At 40.7% G+C, this 15426-nt stretch overlaps 2 protein-coding genes across 3 annotated transcripts; both read right to left on the bottom strand.

The window, feature by feature from the left end:
* Positions 1-18: 18 nt before the first annotated feature.
* On the bottom strand, positions 19-5044 carry LOC136443939 (gamma-aminobutyric acid receptor subunit beta-like). Its single transcript, XM_066441319.1, has 8 exons — positions 4988-5044; positions 4404-4606; positions 3679-3761; positions 2749-2895; positions 2226-2408; positions 1695-1894; positions 1199-1339; positions 19-896 (listed from the first exon to the last, which is right to left on the bottom strand). Exons 1-7 carry the CDS (start codon positions 4988-4990, stop codon positions 1208-1210), a joined length of 951 nt encoding a protein of 316 aa, XP_066297416.1. The 5' UTR covers positions 4991-5044; the 3' UTR covers positions 19-896; positions 1199-1207.
* Positions 5045-6949: 1905 nt separating this feature from the next.
* Positions 6950-14224, bottom strand: LOC136444025 (glycine receptor subunit alpha-2-like). 2 transcript variants are annotated; one of them, XM_066441433.1, is made up of 10 exons: positions 13944-14224; positions 13103-13221; positions 12633-12694; positions 11952-12163; positions 10806-10888; positions 10059-10205; positions 9596-9778; positions 8876-9075; positions 8353-8493; positions 6950-7488 (listed from the first exon to the last, which is right to left on the bottom strand). In XM_066441433.1, the coding sequence occupies exons 1-10, from the start codon at positions 14042-14044 to the stop codon at positions 7246-7248; spliced, it is 1491 nt and encodes a 496-aa protein (XP_066297530.1). In that variant the 5' UTR covers positions 14045-14224; the 3' UTR covers positions 6950-7245. The 2 variants fall into 2 exon arrangements, with proteins under 2 accessions (XP_066297530.1, XP_066297531.1); XM_066441434.1 differs by lacking the exon at positions 13944-14224 and having other exon boundaries at positions 11952-12131; positions 13103-13127.
* Between the last annotated feature and the right edge of the window lie 1202 nt (positions 14225-15426).

The following is a 15426-nucleotide window of genomic DNA, read 5'->3' as shown; positions in this document are numbered from 1 at the left end:
TTTATTATCATTGTTACAATTGTCATTCATGGACATCAAATTTTTCATGCAGAAAAAAATGCATTCAAAACATGAAAATTTCTACAAGCTTTGAAATACTCTGCACTTTTGCTGGCTTTACAACATGCAATTAGATATCAGATATCTTCATCATCATACATCAATTGATACACACGACATACATATTATATAATATGACAACTTGCACAACTATGACTAGTTGTCTGCTCTCCAATATGCATTTCAATAGACATAGACAAGATTCTTACCATTTTCATCACCCATTATTGTCTGTACAAAGTTGAGAAGTCCCTCACAATCATAAGTTTTCTTGCAAGAAATTCTTTCTCAGATTGATAAACCCCGTCTATCCATACTGCACAACAAACAGTGTGTCCATAACCCCACCTTATGCTAGGGTCACATTTCCAACACGGGGCCCGGCCGGGCAGCTTGCGGGAACGAAAACTCTGTTATAGGAGACAACAAAACACACAAAACTCTTAAAAATTATTCCTTACCATACGCTATGTATGTACTTGATATGCAGCTTTTATTCTTTGTTTTTTCAAACAGCCCGGTCGGGCCCCGGCTTGGCAATGTGACCCTAGCATTAGCCATGCTGCATGCATTTACACAATAGTTTTTTCGAACACTCCTCATTATCTCTAATACATGTAAACAACAAAATATGTACAAACAAAGACAATATAAGCAACTGGAAAGAGCACACGTGACACGTGGTCCATGTTGTGGGGCCGGCTCTTGGCCAACTGAGTGAGTTGGTTGTTGCAAGGTGCCTCGTTTCCATGCCCTTCCTGTGCGGGAAACGTCACTTCCGGTTTACTCTCAGACATTCTTGGTTGTTTGTTAAGACCAGCAAGTATTTCGTCCACCTGCAGGGATGCGAAAAATGATTCCAGCTTAAAACATTGCCTTTGCACAAATCAGTTGTTTTCTATTATTGTAAATGCAGGTTAAGCGGCCATGCGCAATTGCACTGTGCTTTTTCAAGTGGCAAACAGTATACGTAGTGCAATGAGTGCAACACGGCTTCGCTACGATTTGCATTTCATACAAAAACACCGGGTCACTGGTGCTCCTATCAATTACTGTGCTGTTTTTTTGCGACTGACATGATGAATATTTGAAACAGTGCACACGACTCCAGCGCTCTTGGGTTGCAAACAAAACTAACCTTTCTCGATTATGTTGAGACGGTAAAGTTGACGCATGCGTACTCCAACAGAGCCAGAATGACGAAGAGTTTGCAGCCGAGCATCCAGACGTCGATAGCCCGGATGTAGTTCAGTTCTGGAGCTGGTTCGACTTTCCCGCTCTGTGGAGGCAAACAGACCGAGAGGAAAATGATAAATTGTTACCTACACAACACATCAGTGATTATGACAAGCGATTGCCAAGATTTGGGATGCGATTTATGCTGAATTGGGACCGGCACTGAAATTTAAGCACAACATACAGAAAGTTGGCCCTAATTTTGGAAACGTTCACCAATTTTCTTCACATCCTGAAATTATAAAAAAATATGGTTAATAATTCAATAAATCAGGTCTTTGTGCTGGAGTTTTAAGATTATTACTCTTTCTCAAGCTGCAAAAAGATTGACAGTACTGCTTTAAAATAAGACCTTACAATAACATTTTTTCCAGTATTCAGCAGAAGGATACACTCACCAGTGTAACCATGGTGAGGACAGTGGTCACTCCCAGTCCAGTTCTGGCCGGAGCTGAAGACGGGTCGATCCAGAAGGACACCCAGGACATGCCGACCACACTGAACGAGGGGACGTACGTCTTGAGTAGATGGTAGCTGTACCTTCGGGTCAGTTTAAATCTGAACTCCAGCGTAGGGAAGTACAAATTGACCGGTGAAACTGTAAAAGGCACATGGAAGAAATTATTTTTATCAGTAGATCTACTCTATCTATAAATAGCGTTGTTTAATCCCTGTAAAACGTAGGTGTGTTTGTTTGTTAATTTTTCTTGGTGCGTGTCTGCAGTTATGTGCTGCAGATGTGGTAGCAATATGCTTTAATGTATACGTAGGGGCTAGGGATTTGAACCAAGAACCTTCAGGATATAAGTTCAGAACCCTAACTTCACGATCACGTTGCCACCGGTGGGTTTTCAAGACCCACCCCCTTCCCCCCCACACGATCTCCCCCCCCCCCCTCCAACAGCCTGGGCATGCCATGAGCCACCTACCTTTTTTAATGACCGAAGAACAGTTTGAAGTTTCATACGATCTACACTTTCCTCCGAAATTGTTGCACTTGATGCACAGCGAATTGTTCTGGTTCTCCGCTTCCGAACATCTTAAGTCCGTCATGTAACAGCTCTCAGATCCTTCATAGTCACAGAGGCCCTTCTGGTAGATGCAGGTTTCCTCTGGGATAAATGAAGGAATGAAAACCTTTATTGCACATACGTCGTGGTCAATCTCCATGAAGATCAAACTGGTAGTTTTGAATTCCTTGCCGGGGGACGTGTTTACCTACTAGTAGATAGTTCACACACACACGTTATTCTCATGACATTGATACTGACATATTAGTTTCCTTTTTTGTCAGTTCAAGCCCGAATGCTACTTGCAAATACATGGTAGAGGCTCGGAGACGTACATGTGACCTGGACGGTGAATGACGTTGTTGTAAGAAGTGACTACTCAAATACTAGTATTGTATACATCAGGAAACGTTGAGGGTAACTTCTTTATTAAAGTGCTTACCAGGGAACGAGTTGCTGCCAATGTAACTGAGATACTCCACGTGGTCTACGAGGAACATGGAGCGGGCCCGCTGCATGTTCATGGCAACGACCGAGTGAGTCTTCATCCAGTAAGGTGGCAAGGTCCAGGTAGCAATCACCCCTCCGGCTGAACCCAAAGAAATGCCATTCAGTTTCACCGGGGGTACAAATATCGCCCATTGGTGGTTTTCAACGCGGCGCCAGGTCTATTTTCACTTGATAATACGATGCGACATAAATGCAGTAATATCAGACCAATTGAGTCTGCAGGATGATGAATAACAGCATAACTCAAATTCGAAAGTTAGAATCGATATCGAAAAATCATCATAAATCTGAAAGTAGTTAACAACTGGTACATATCAAATCAACGGTCATCGATATAGTGTGATATAAACAGCAAGAAAGACATGACTGGATGCATACCTGACTAAATCTTTAGGCCTTTATAGGAGTTTGAGAGTCAGGAGAATTGGGAACATTCTAATCCTGTTGCAATTGACTTATACACACGTGCTAACATGAACCAACTATTGCAAGACAGAATTATCTGTTGCCATGGTGTTGGAAGCTGTAATGACTGGTTTCCATAGTGACAGAGAATCCTGAGCTCCTATTGGACTGATTTTCATGAGTGATAAAGAATTCTGAGCTTCTATTGGTAGTTCTAAGATTGGGAGTGGTTCTTCCGAGTTAGAGGTATGGCCGAAAGCTCTCGGGAAGGATGCCCAATTGTTGCATTCAATTCTATTGCAATGTTGAGTGGTCCGCAACATCAGCTTTTCTTCCTGGCGCCCCACTATGTATTGTCTGGTTGCATGCAATGTTTAATACAGAATAGAGAAATAAATAAATATGCTCAATCAGCCCCTGACAGCGCGAAATCTGTAAACACAGGCCAGATACATACCGATATAAATGGGCACGTTGCAAAACTGTCTGTCGTGAGGGTAGTTATAGAACGTCATCAGGCATGTGACTTCGATGGTGTATCTGTTGGGTGACAGACAAAAGATGAACCTCGATGTCCTAAGTCTATAAATTGCATCAATGTGCATGGTGAATGGTGGCCCAAAATCTAATCATTTCCATGTCTCACCAAGACCTACCCACATACCAAATACCAAGACAATCCATCCAGGCCCTCTCAAGTTATGCTGGTCTTCTACATACATACATACATACATAAAAAGTAGGATTTGAAAGACAGCAAAACACAGAAGACTTGCAAAACACACCATTTCATCAGATAAATGTATTTACACTATTCATGAGTATTTTGGTCGCTAGTGAGTATTGCGGGATGACGTCCTTTAAGAGACTCTTGGAGTAACGGAAATGAACAAAACGAACGGACACGGACTATGAACCAGCTTGCGCCCTACTATATGTTGTATGTTGTATCAATTGTATATTGTTGTACCATAGATAGCTAGTGATATATGTTGATAGAGTTATTAGGACTCAAATGACTGTGTATCTCTGTTATATTGTATCTGACCCTTACCTCTTCCCTCATGACCTCAATGAAAAGCGGCATGCGTGCCGATTTGAGCTTATCATGAATAAACAAAGGTTCAAACAAACAAACAAACAAACAAACAAACAAACATATGCAACGAAAATGAGTCATACCTTCTACCGTCTATGACCCGTCCTCCGGGAGTTACATACGGCTTGTCGACATTATCTACACGTTTTGAAGTTGACATCGGATCGGGCATGACCTGTGGCCTCCAAATCCTGCGCTTAGTTTCGTCCACGGACGCGAGATCAGCGGAAGTGTTGAGCCTGGAGTCGGTCCAGTGGCAGTACAAGTAAAACGTAATTTGGAATTTCTGCAACAATAAAGAATAGATTTTATGTATAATAAAAACATTGTGTTTTTTCATGATAAATCCTAATGCTAAGTTTTATATTATTTTGTTATGATATTAGGGAACAGGAACCCAAAATATACACTTTGTGTCTGAAAATAATAGAAAATCCTATATTAGATCGTTTTGAATTGATGCATGCCAACAACAGGAATTAAATCCTTCATGTATATGTCAAGGGCACTACCATGATGAAGTTTATGTCATTGGGGTTTCATACTAGTACACAGCCTTATGTACACATTTTGGTCCGAAAATGGTAACAAAAAAACTAATAAGAAAAAAATCTGAAGTTAAGTAGTAAATGATGCAAGGAAAGTTGCAATAAAATCCAGTTCTTACCATCGCCCTTTCCAGAAATGGGCCAAGGCTTGAGATGTACGCGGCACAACCAACGTCTACAACTTTGTAAAATAGAGAAGAAGATGCATGTTAGTAATACATGTATTGTCATTTTCCTTGATATATTCATTGAATTTGAAAAACAAAAACTGAAAATGCAAATGGTTCATTACTTCTGAGTGAACACCCACTAGAAGAACTAGGTCTTGTTTCGTTATCGTAATTCTCAGGCGGACTTATCAAGTGCTCCAGTGCCGAAGGTCCCTCATATCTCGTCTTCGACGATCTAAACCCGTCTTCAACATCATTATCACTGCAATTAGATAATATAAGACGGGATATGATAAGATACTGAAGTATGATTATCAATACATATAAATAGATGAACATGTGAGCAACAGCTTCCCATAGTTACTTTCTGATTACTTCTATTCTTAGCTCGACCACTGATACGGCGTGCTTCTGTACCCTTATTGGTAATTTCCTTCGGGACGAGCCTCCAGGGTCATAACATACCGAGGAGGTCCTTGGACATACCAGCGAAATAACTCATGTTTCAAGAACCCAAGGTTTGGACGGCGCAGTTCTGTTTACTACATAGAATTTATGAGCTCTTTACATAATAATCATGTTCCATTCATTTGTACTAAACACGATGACAATAGTAGAAAACCAGAAGCTCGTGTGCAATGGGCATGCTTGCCATATTGCACTCGGTTCCAATGTTCATTTTTCGGTAATCGTCCAAATACAAAATGTACAGGCTCTATCACGAGAGGTAGAATCTAATATGAACGACATTGAAGCCAATACCCATCTTACATGCGTGCATGCCAGTCTCTACCAAACTAACTACCCTGGCTATTGGGAGAATAATTTACCCGTTGAGTGTGTCCACCATAGGATTTCATTTTCCCGAGGTTAAATGTTACCTAATGATTATGCGGAGCTCGTTATCTTTCCCACATATGTCTACAGCGAAAATAGACTCAGGAATGATTAAACAGGTCAGATACCGGTACGTACCTTCTCTGGTTTCCCGTAGTTTCTCCCGACGTTGCTTCGATATATATAAGCAACAGGAAAAACATGAGATTCCGGCACATTCTCTTTGCAGTCATGATGGCTATATTTCCTCATGTGCAGCTGAACGCCAAACAGCTAGGCTGACCGGTACTAGCTAGTTGTTTATCAAAATCTGATCTGGGTCAACAGGAGGATCGATGATGTGTCATCTTAAGAGTTGATGGTAAACATTCTCGCCCAGGACCATACATAATTCATCCAGGCGTCTTCTCATATTCATCTGGTTATTATGACACCGTGCCACTGGGCTAGCAAAATGGACTAGTCTGCTTGATGCTGTCTTTGAAGTACACATCGATACAGACATGCTAAATCAAAGGACTGTACATGTAATATCGGAGGTAAACATGTCTCTGGAGGAAGATGGTAAAGATAATTGCGAATAGATGCTGGTCGTTCCTCGACATGCCCTACATACCACGCGTAATAGGTCGAACTGATGAATGTGACTGAATAGAAAATAATCAATAAGTCGTTATTGCATTCTGGTGAGTACCCTAGGGACTGGCACTGTCTTATTTGTAGCTTTTAGTCATGTTTTCAAAGTGGCATGTTTCTATGTCGACTGAGGCCAATAGAAATAAAGGAGTGACTATATTAGTCCACAAATGTAGCCTGAGGATATTGTGTCACGAAAGAAATTGCATGAACATTGCAGTCAAGGTCTCATCATAAATAGAACAGAAAATGTCAACTTAAGGTCTAGAAAGCCTATCACTAAAAGCTCTTGCATGCATCATACTACTGTCTGCTTGATCTCACAATGTGACATTTGTGATAAGTATCAGCGACATATGATCTGGGTAATCATAGTAATGGATCCATATAGAGAAAGGAGATACTAGTTTTACATCAAAAAGTCACGTTCGCCGACAATTGCATTTTTTATATCTTTAATGCATCATTTATAATTTTCATACGAAAATTGCAAAATCATTCTATATTTATTTACGCATGCATAAGGATCAACCATGTTCATGCAGCAGCTTGATCAATTGGATATATATACATATATAGATATTTTTGCAAGTATATAATTTCATTGGCAGTTTAGATAAGATTTGCACAGCGCATTGAGGAGCACGAAAACTCTTCTTCCTTGTGTAAATACGAACATTGATTGACCGTGATTAGCATTGCACCGTCTAACTCGATGCGATAGGTGATGCTTACTATTCAGTTAAAAGGTACGAACTGAAGTACGCGCAAACAAAGACCGAAAAGGCGACAGGGAACAGCACACGTGACACATGGTCAACGCTACGAGGAAGCTTCTCTACAGTCAGCGTCAGGACGGAGAACTTTTCCTTCATGGACTTCTTCTTAATCTTCCCGTTTTCTTCACAGTCATACAGGTCTGGTCCCGGATCCTTCCCTGTCTGCTGCTCTACATCGACATCAGGCGTTTGTTCTCCCTGCAAGGGTGTGACAAGTACGAAGGCATAAGGATATAGGTCAAAGTTTTGCCCATCTTGTCCAATAAAAATTGAAGATGAATTTCACTTTGTCATGGAATGCTCTAGATATTATGTTTTACGTCATAAGCTATTCACACTTCTCGAAACAAGTACAAGTTTTAAGAGTCTCGATGCTACAGACCGCTTTGAGTACATATTCAAATGCAACAACCCCCACAATGCGAACGTAGGTAAATATACTGAAACCAATGATTAAATCAATGATTATAACACAATATCTAAAACCTATGCTAGTCCTTATTGTATTGTATTAGTAATTATGATGTTAAGTCTATACTTCCACTTTGTGTTATGTTAACGAATTCTTGCCATACCTTGTACCATGTACAATTGTCGTGCAATAAAGTTCTTCTATGAAAAAAATAGTACAAACATATGTAGCCATGTACAAAATATCCTCTTCAGTTGGCTACGGTCTGGCGAACCAAAAAACAACGACAATCCGATTTTCTTTTACTGCACACGTACAAAGATGGATACAAACAAACCGTTTGAACCTAAGTATATACATACAAACTCTCTTTCACTGTTCATCTCTCTCGCTCTCTCTCGCACACACACAGACACACAGACACACACACAAACACGCTCACACACCCATACACACACACACACACAGACACACACACACACACACACACACACACACACACACACACACACACACACACACACACACTCACGCACCATCACAGAGAGAGAGAGACAGAAGAGAAATAAAGACGGATTTTATGTCATGTTTACTTTAAACTGAAATACAAAAAGAAAACTATGAATTCTCTCTCCGCACAGTCAATGCACCTTTTTCTTCTGAGTCGAGTCAGCGAAGTTGACGAAGGCGTACTCCAACAGGGCCAGGATGACGAACAGCTTACACGTCAGCATCCAGACGTCGATAGCCCGGATGTAGTTCAGTTCTGGAGCTGCTCCTACCTTTCCACTCTGTTGTGGAGATAGAAGAAGGGATGCATGTAATCCTTCATTCGACAGAAAATTCTAGTCACGGAAATCAATACCTCATCAAAATAGATTTAATAACAAACTTGTGCTTGTTGCTGTTTTCATTTCCGCAGTTGATACAGAAACCATGGAATTCTAGAAAAATTCAATTGCAAACGTTCTCAAATGATTTAAAACCAGTTACAACCAGAAACAAACTCAAAATATTCTTCATGAGGCTACCATAGATTTTTATTCAGTATCACTTGATAATAGTTACAGATGAAACCACAATAATCTAACATTTATAATCAGAAATGATTAGCCTGAGTGTCATCCTGTTTCAAAATACAGAAAAATGTTTCGATAAGTAGAATATCCATACCAGTGTAACCATAGTCAGGACAGTGGTCACTCCCAGTCCGGTCCTGGCCGGAGCTGAAGACGGGTCGATCCAGAAGGACACCCAGGACATGCCGACCACAGAGGCTGACGGGATGTACGTCTGCAGAAAGTGGTAGCCGAGACGACGGGTCAACTTAAGCCTCAAATCCAGCGTAGTCCAATATGTACCGAGCTCGTCCACTGCAGCAACGTACAACAAAGCATGTTCTTGGTTCATGAATTGTAACTTGAAAGTCAGAACCAATCGGGTCCTTTTATGTATACTAAAAGTATCCAGTAAACACAATAAGATGCTGCAGAATACTTCCTTTTTAGTCTGACGTCGTGTATTGAAGCGATGTCCTTCTATAGCTTTATTTTGCATGTCCAAAAACATTTGGTATATATCATTTTGATCGTCTGACTATACTGATTACAAATGATATACTGATAAACTTCATCGTCAAAACAGGTAAAGTAAGACATTTAAAGCTCCCTCTAATATAAGCTCTATCAAGTATTCAGCGGGGTGAAATATATCACTGTTTTCATCATCATTCGAAATAGCTTTGCTAACCTCTTCTGCAAATGACGCCAACATAATTTATGTTCATCATTGCATTGGAAAAGAGTTAACTGGTAAGTCTACCAGACAGTGAAATATGATACATCTTTGGTTGGTACATACAAAACGCGATACAAAAAGACCAAAAATACCCACCTTTCCGTAGAACTTGAGAACAGTCTGAAGGTTGGTCCTCCGAACACTTTCCTCCGAAAGAGTTGCACTTGATGCATGTCGGATTGGGCCAATTCTCCGCTTCGGAACATCGCATACTCGTCGTTTGGCAGTCTTCAGATTCTGCGAAGTCACATGATCCCTTCTGGTAGATGCACGTTGCCTCTGTAATGCAATAGGATGACAAACGAAGTATCTTAGACAACCAAGCTTATCAAAGCAAGCATCTGAAAAGACTACAAAACACACAAAGAGTAAAAAGATGTGTTTTATTCTATCTATGAAATTCTTTGTCAAATTTAGGTCGCAGCTAGTTCGCTACCGTAGTGAAATTTACATTTTTCCTTCGTTCGTAATTGTCACAACGATATAAAAAGTCAGTTTCACACTTAAAACATTATTCTCTTGACTGCAAACGAAAAGTTGTAAGTTTCCAAATGCTTACTTTGTTCAAGAGTGCTGCCAGCCCAGCTGATATAGTCCACACGATCCACACGGAATACCGAACGAACAGCCTGCATGTTCATTAAGATAGGCCTGTCTTTTACTGGCCAGAATTGAGAGGGGCTCCATGAGGCCTTCACACCACCACCTGAAAGTGGAACAAATGCACCGGAACATTAGTATTAAGAATTGTAATGGAAGCTCATCTGTGTTGGTAGTAATCATATTACAATGCACAATTTTCTTCCAACACAAATGTATACACGGATCAAATTTTCGACGACCACTGTCGTCTTCTTCAGGATCAATAATGATCAATCACTTCCGAACATACTTTGGACCAAATACTGACGTCACGTATCCGCAAAATCACCTGCCAGTAAAGTCACGTGCTAGTACGTACATCTCGCGAGATCGTGTTCGGAAGTGATTGGTCATTATTGGTCCTGAAGAAGACGACAGTGGTCGTCGAAAATTTGATCCGTGTATACATTTGTGTTGGAAGAAAGTTAAGCAATGTTATATGTATTAGAAATTGGTCCAAATTACAATACGTCCACATGAAGGCAAGATTGGCGTAAAGAAGGCTCGGCGAAGACAAAGCTGAAGAAAATATCGAATGAAGCTGTTCCTGAATGTGACTTTCTCGGACAACCTTTAATCTGTCGCGACACATCTCTTCAAAATAAGCACTAAGAGTCATTCACATCGTCTATAAATGATCACATGGTCTATCGTTGATACTTACGCATCATGATGGGCACGTTACAGAACTGCTGGTCGTGTGGGTAACTGTGCAGTTTCATACGGCATGGTGCGTCGAAGGAGAACCTATAGAAAACATGGAAAAGGACAGTGATCTCCAACCAGTTTAGCTCAAATGAACTCAAGGAACATACGAGCTAATCTTCCACTGGTCGTGAGAGAAGAGACAGACGCTATATACAGGTTCATTGTACCGGGGGAATTCCCCTAGCTCTTTTCGACAAGCACAATGAACAGTGGACCACGACTTAACGTCCCGTGCTAAGGACTGCGACCCTTTCTGGTAGCGTGCATGTCGGGTGAGCGACACAGCCAGGATCGAACCCGGGGCTTCTAGTTCCAGAGGCAAGATCGCTAACCACTGGACTATGCACGCTACCTTTGGAAACGCCAGTGCAGTCGTGGTAAAGAAAATAGATCAGAAACTGCAAATAAGATTTTTCCAAATGCTTATAGGATATTACTGTCCTGTTCATGTCCATGTTCCTGTCAATGATAAGTATTTGCTGCTAATTTGAAATGATGTCCATGATCCTGTCAACAATAATCCTAACAATAGCAAATTTCTTCACAATACTCGGGTGAAAATGAGAACCAAGCTTCGGTTAGGCACATCCCTCGGATAGAACGTTATCTAAAATGAAGGTTTCGTGTTCGAGGAGAGCCACACCTCAAGGACGTAAAAGATCCCACTATTCTTATCTAAATTATCAGTGGTCCCAGTGGACCCAGTGTTCTCACCGCAAAAGCACCACCTACATCGGCTACTTATAGCGGTGAAAAGCAGTACTCCAGTCAGAAGCTCTGAAGAAGGTGTCTGACAGACACCGAAACGTCAGCAGGTGAGATTACCTGGTTGTGGAAACAGAATCTTCTATATCCTATATTCTATCAACTTGATGAAATTATTTTCGGGATTAGTTGTCCTTCCCGTTGAGAGTAGATCAAATGAATCTGTCTGGATATGCAGCTTGCACTCTTCATCACAAACCTGCGCCAAGAGACGGTTTACTCGGTATGTAATACAAAGAAACACACAGACAATACACTATAATGCTTTTACACTATTGACTGGACACACACACACACACACACACACACACACACACACACACACACACACACCTACTTTTTAATGCTTATCACTTTTCCACCGGAAATGACCAAGGGCGGCTCAACAAATTCCTCTCGAGCACTTGTGTCCGTCATTGGCATAGGAAAAGGTTGTGGTCTCCAGATACTTCCGGCAGATTCGTCGACGTACGAGTAACTGTGGCCAGTGGGAACTTTCAGTCGAGTGTCGGTCCAGCTACACGCGAAGTAATAAGATATTGGGAATAGCTGTGTAAATGGAGAAAAACATGTTTTAAGATCACACAAAAATGACGCCAGTAGCTTCATTACATGTTAATTAACCACGGCTTTTTGTCGGCAAAGATGCATTGTCCAGAGAACGGTTTGTATTTGTGTAAAGTACTGTTTTTGTTTTGATGTGAGGCACCCGAGGAAAAAGGGCCTGTCGGCGCAGTTTTTCAGTGGGTACTTGCAAATGACCTTAGGTGACCCCGAATCGAATGCTCGCTCGATTCGAATCGCAGCAGATAGGACATACTTAAACATGGTTCGGGATCGAAAAAAATTGGGGACTTTTGAGGCCCAATTTGACCAAATTGCTGAGTGCAGAAAATAAAAATGTATGAATCATATCGTGCAACTGTATATTCATATGCATATGTATATATTCATATATGAATATAGAAGTATAAAAAGACAGTAAATGACCCAAAGAGGACAGCAACGTAAACCATACCATTTCCTTTTCCAGAAACGGACCAAGTTTCATCACGGATATTGAACAGTCCACATCAAGCACTGTAGAAAATGCGAAGAAAATGTATGTTTATACCTGCGACTACTTATCATGATTTACAATGCAAACACTTGATATTAGATGATCCGCAATCCTTGATACTTAATACAAAACATTGAATGATGAACTTTTAGGAGTGCTAATTACAAGCTATGGATAACAGTATATTTCCTTGCTTGTAGATGTGTGTCAATCTCGTCAATGAAATCGTCCTGCCAGGTTAACATTTTCTGACCGGGGCCCAGCCGGGCAGTTTGCGGGTACGTGAAGTATGATATATCAAAACACACAACGAAATTATAGTAATGAGCCCAACTTACGTATATTTCCGTGATATACACTTTTATGGTCGTTCCCGCAAACAGCCTTTTCAGGCCCTGGTTTGGAAATGTTACTCTGGTGTTACTTACAGGATGGACCGGACGGTCGTGTTTTGTTGTCATAGCCTTTTGGAATCTTTATAAAACTTAACGTCGTGGCGTTGTTTTCACCGTCCGAACTGTTCGGGGCAACACCCTCATCCGCTCGTCTGGAACGGATCAAAGATGCAAACATCAATAAATGGTAAAATGCATTGGAATCTGGTCAACCACCTGACGCAGCCAACCAGTCATCATGTACATTAAAACTGTCCCATCTGATTTTACATAAAGCAAGACCGTTTTTTCTGGAGCAAACACCCACATTCGCTTATCATTCTTCCTCTGTCTCTTAAAATATTGTTGAGACCATGTTTGAAACTGTGCGAAATTAGGCACAAGCTACGAACTTTCAGACTAAAATCTTCAAACGGATGTTAGAATGAGGCTGAGTCTGCATCTGTGTGGTATTATACCTTTTTTGCAAAGAAGGTGAATCGCAATACTAAAGAGATGTGCTAAATTGTTTCAAAAACAAACGTACTGCATTTGAGTCGAATCCGTACATCTACTTGGATATTACCCCAGACTACCACCATAGTCTCGGGAGAGATAAGGGTGATCAGTATCTGTGCAACGAGAGCTTGTGTAAAACATATGCTGCAACCAGATTTGCAGACGTGATACGTTTCCAAGCAGTGGTTACCCCTTACGAGGGCCCCATCTGTAAATCTGAGATACTCAATAAATGGTTACCCTGCAACTAAAATACAACGATTTATAAAGCTCATAAACGTTATGAAAGGTATTCAAACTTTATCTAATAGCTGTTTCACTATTGTCTCAATATAGAGTGAACTGTTATGTGTACATTTAATTGTAGGGTACTCACATTTTCCGGGTTCCATGCGTTTCCCCCACCGCTGGCATGTATATAAGCTGCACGGTCGATACCAGGAACACCACAAACCAAAGCGCTGCCTTTCCTGTCATTGTGATAATATGCCTTGCTGTGCAGCATACACGATTATTGTCACATTCAGTATTGGTAGCAGCAAGGGCGAATTTGATGATTATTATCCTGAAGACACCGTATTACCACAAGTAAGACGTACGTTTGAGGGCCAGGAAATCACGCCCCGCCCCCGAAACCTATCAAATCTCCACAGGTTCCTATAGATTATCAGTCACCCTCAGACTGATGAATAATTCATATCACAGCATCTTCGAAATTTATTTATTTATAAATCTTAAGGGCAGTCCCTTTAGTTAACTGAGTAACTGATTTCCAAGGGAGTTGTTTCACGCTCACTTACTGCAAAACGTGCCGAACTCGGCATTATGTAGGTCAAATCTATAATAAAACGGACGTCAAACACAGCTTAAGATAACACATTCGATAACTCAGACAAACGATGTACCCAAACAGCTGTTTTGACTGAGGCGAAAACATCTGGGTAATATTCTTTCATATTGATTTTTTTTCTAAAGAGAAAGCATTAGAAACAAGAGGATAATCATCAATCTATTCGTAATGTAGTATAACAAGCAAAGAAGTGTTCGGAGGATTTCTTTATGATCAAAATATAACCAATTTCTTTCCTTTTTTATTACAAAAAATTGCGCTACATGTTCTCATTGGCGTTGGGAAAATTGTCGATGTATTCAATTAACTCGTAAAAGCTTTCCGGCATGCCTATGGACTGTGTCTACTCTAAAACCTATAATTAAGACGAATAAGCAAGTTGATGACATGTAAATCGTAATTCCGTACATCCACGATAACATCACCGTTGCGAGTGATTCGAGCTGTCAAGTGGATCCCATCGGAACCGGGACAAATTGCTGTAACTGTTGCATACATACACAGAATACTTAATAGCCTAATTTAGGTCGATAATGGTTGAGAAAACCCAGGCAAAAAATAACATATCAGTGTAAGGCTGCGACATAGGTATGGACCAATGAAACTAAAGTTATGTGCAGTCCCTTCCCATCATTTGAAAGCTCGCCCGAATATAAAGTAAAATTAACATAGACAGCTGAGGTTTAAGCTCTGATGCACTGTGTGACTCATTCGTCAGTTCTTTTTGTTCATCGAAAAATGGTGATATGCTTCAAGGTATTATAGATTCATGTTAATATAGCTGCAGCAAACATATGATATTGCGCGCCTTCGTGAGCTGGTTGGCACTGACATACTATCAGCAACTGACATGATTTACTGTGGATGGCGATTGCTTGAGAGAGAGGCCATCACTACGACGTCAACTGGATTGTAGCCTTTAAGTCCATTGGGTACGCAAGTAAGACAATTAATTCAGAGGGAAATAGAATCAGCTTGCGTTACTCAGTGTACTAGACTTGAAAGATCT

The sequence above is a fragment of the Branchiostoma lanceolatum genome, chromosome 10 (genome assembly GCF_035083965.1).
Source record: "Branchiostoma lanceolatum isolate klBraLanc5 chromosome 10, klBraLanc5.hap2, whole genome shotgun sequence".
Classification (NCBI taxonomy): domain Eukaryota; kingdom Metazoa; phylum Chordata; class Leptocardii; order Amphioxiformes; family Branchiostomatidae; genus Branchiostoma; species Branchiostoma lanceolatum.
The sequence above is the reverse complement of the archived record's forward strand: the minus strand, read 5'-3'. Positions and strand labels throughout refer to the sequence as shown.

What these genes read in the sequence shown, in the direction of transcription:
- LOC136443939 (XM_066441319.1), bottom strand. An exon ending in CAACGTGCCCATTTATATCG is followed by an intron (nt 2,896 to 3,678) that starts GTATGTATCTGG and finishes CTTTGGGTTCAG; the next exon opens with CCGGAGGGGTGATTGCTACC. An exon ending in TCCTCACCATGGTTACACTG is followed by an intron (nt 1,340 to 1,694) that starts GTGAGTGTATCC and finishes TTGCCTCCACAG; the next exon opens with AGCGGGAAAGTCGAACCAGC.
- LOC136444025 (XM_066441433.1), bottom strand. Translation starts at nt 14,044, where the DNA reads ATGACAGGAAAGGCAGCGCTTTGGTTTGTGGTGTTCCTGGTATCGACC. An exon ending in ACGCATGGAACCCGGAAAAT is followed by an intron (nt 13,222 to 13,943) that starts GTGAGTACCCTA and finishes GATCCGTTCCAG; the next exon opens with ACGAGCGGATGAGGGTGTTG. An exon ending in TGGCAGCACTCTTGAACAAA is followed by an intron (nt 9,779 to 10,058) that starts GTAAGCATTTGG and finishes ATTGCATTACAG; the next exon opens with AGGCAACGTGCATCTACCAG.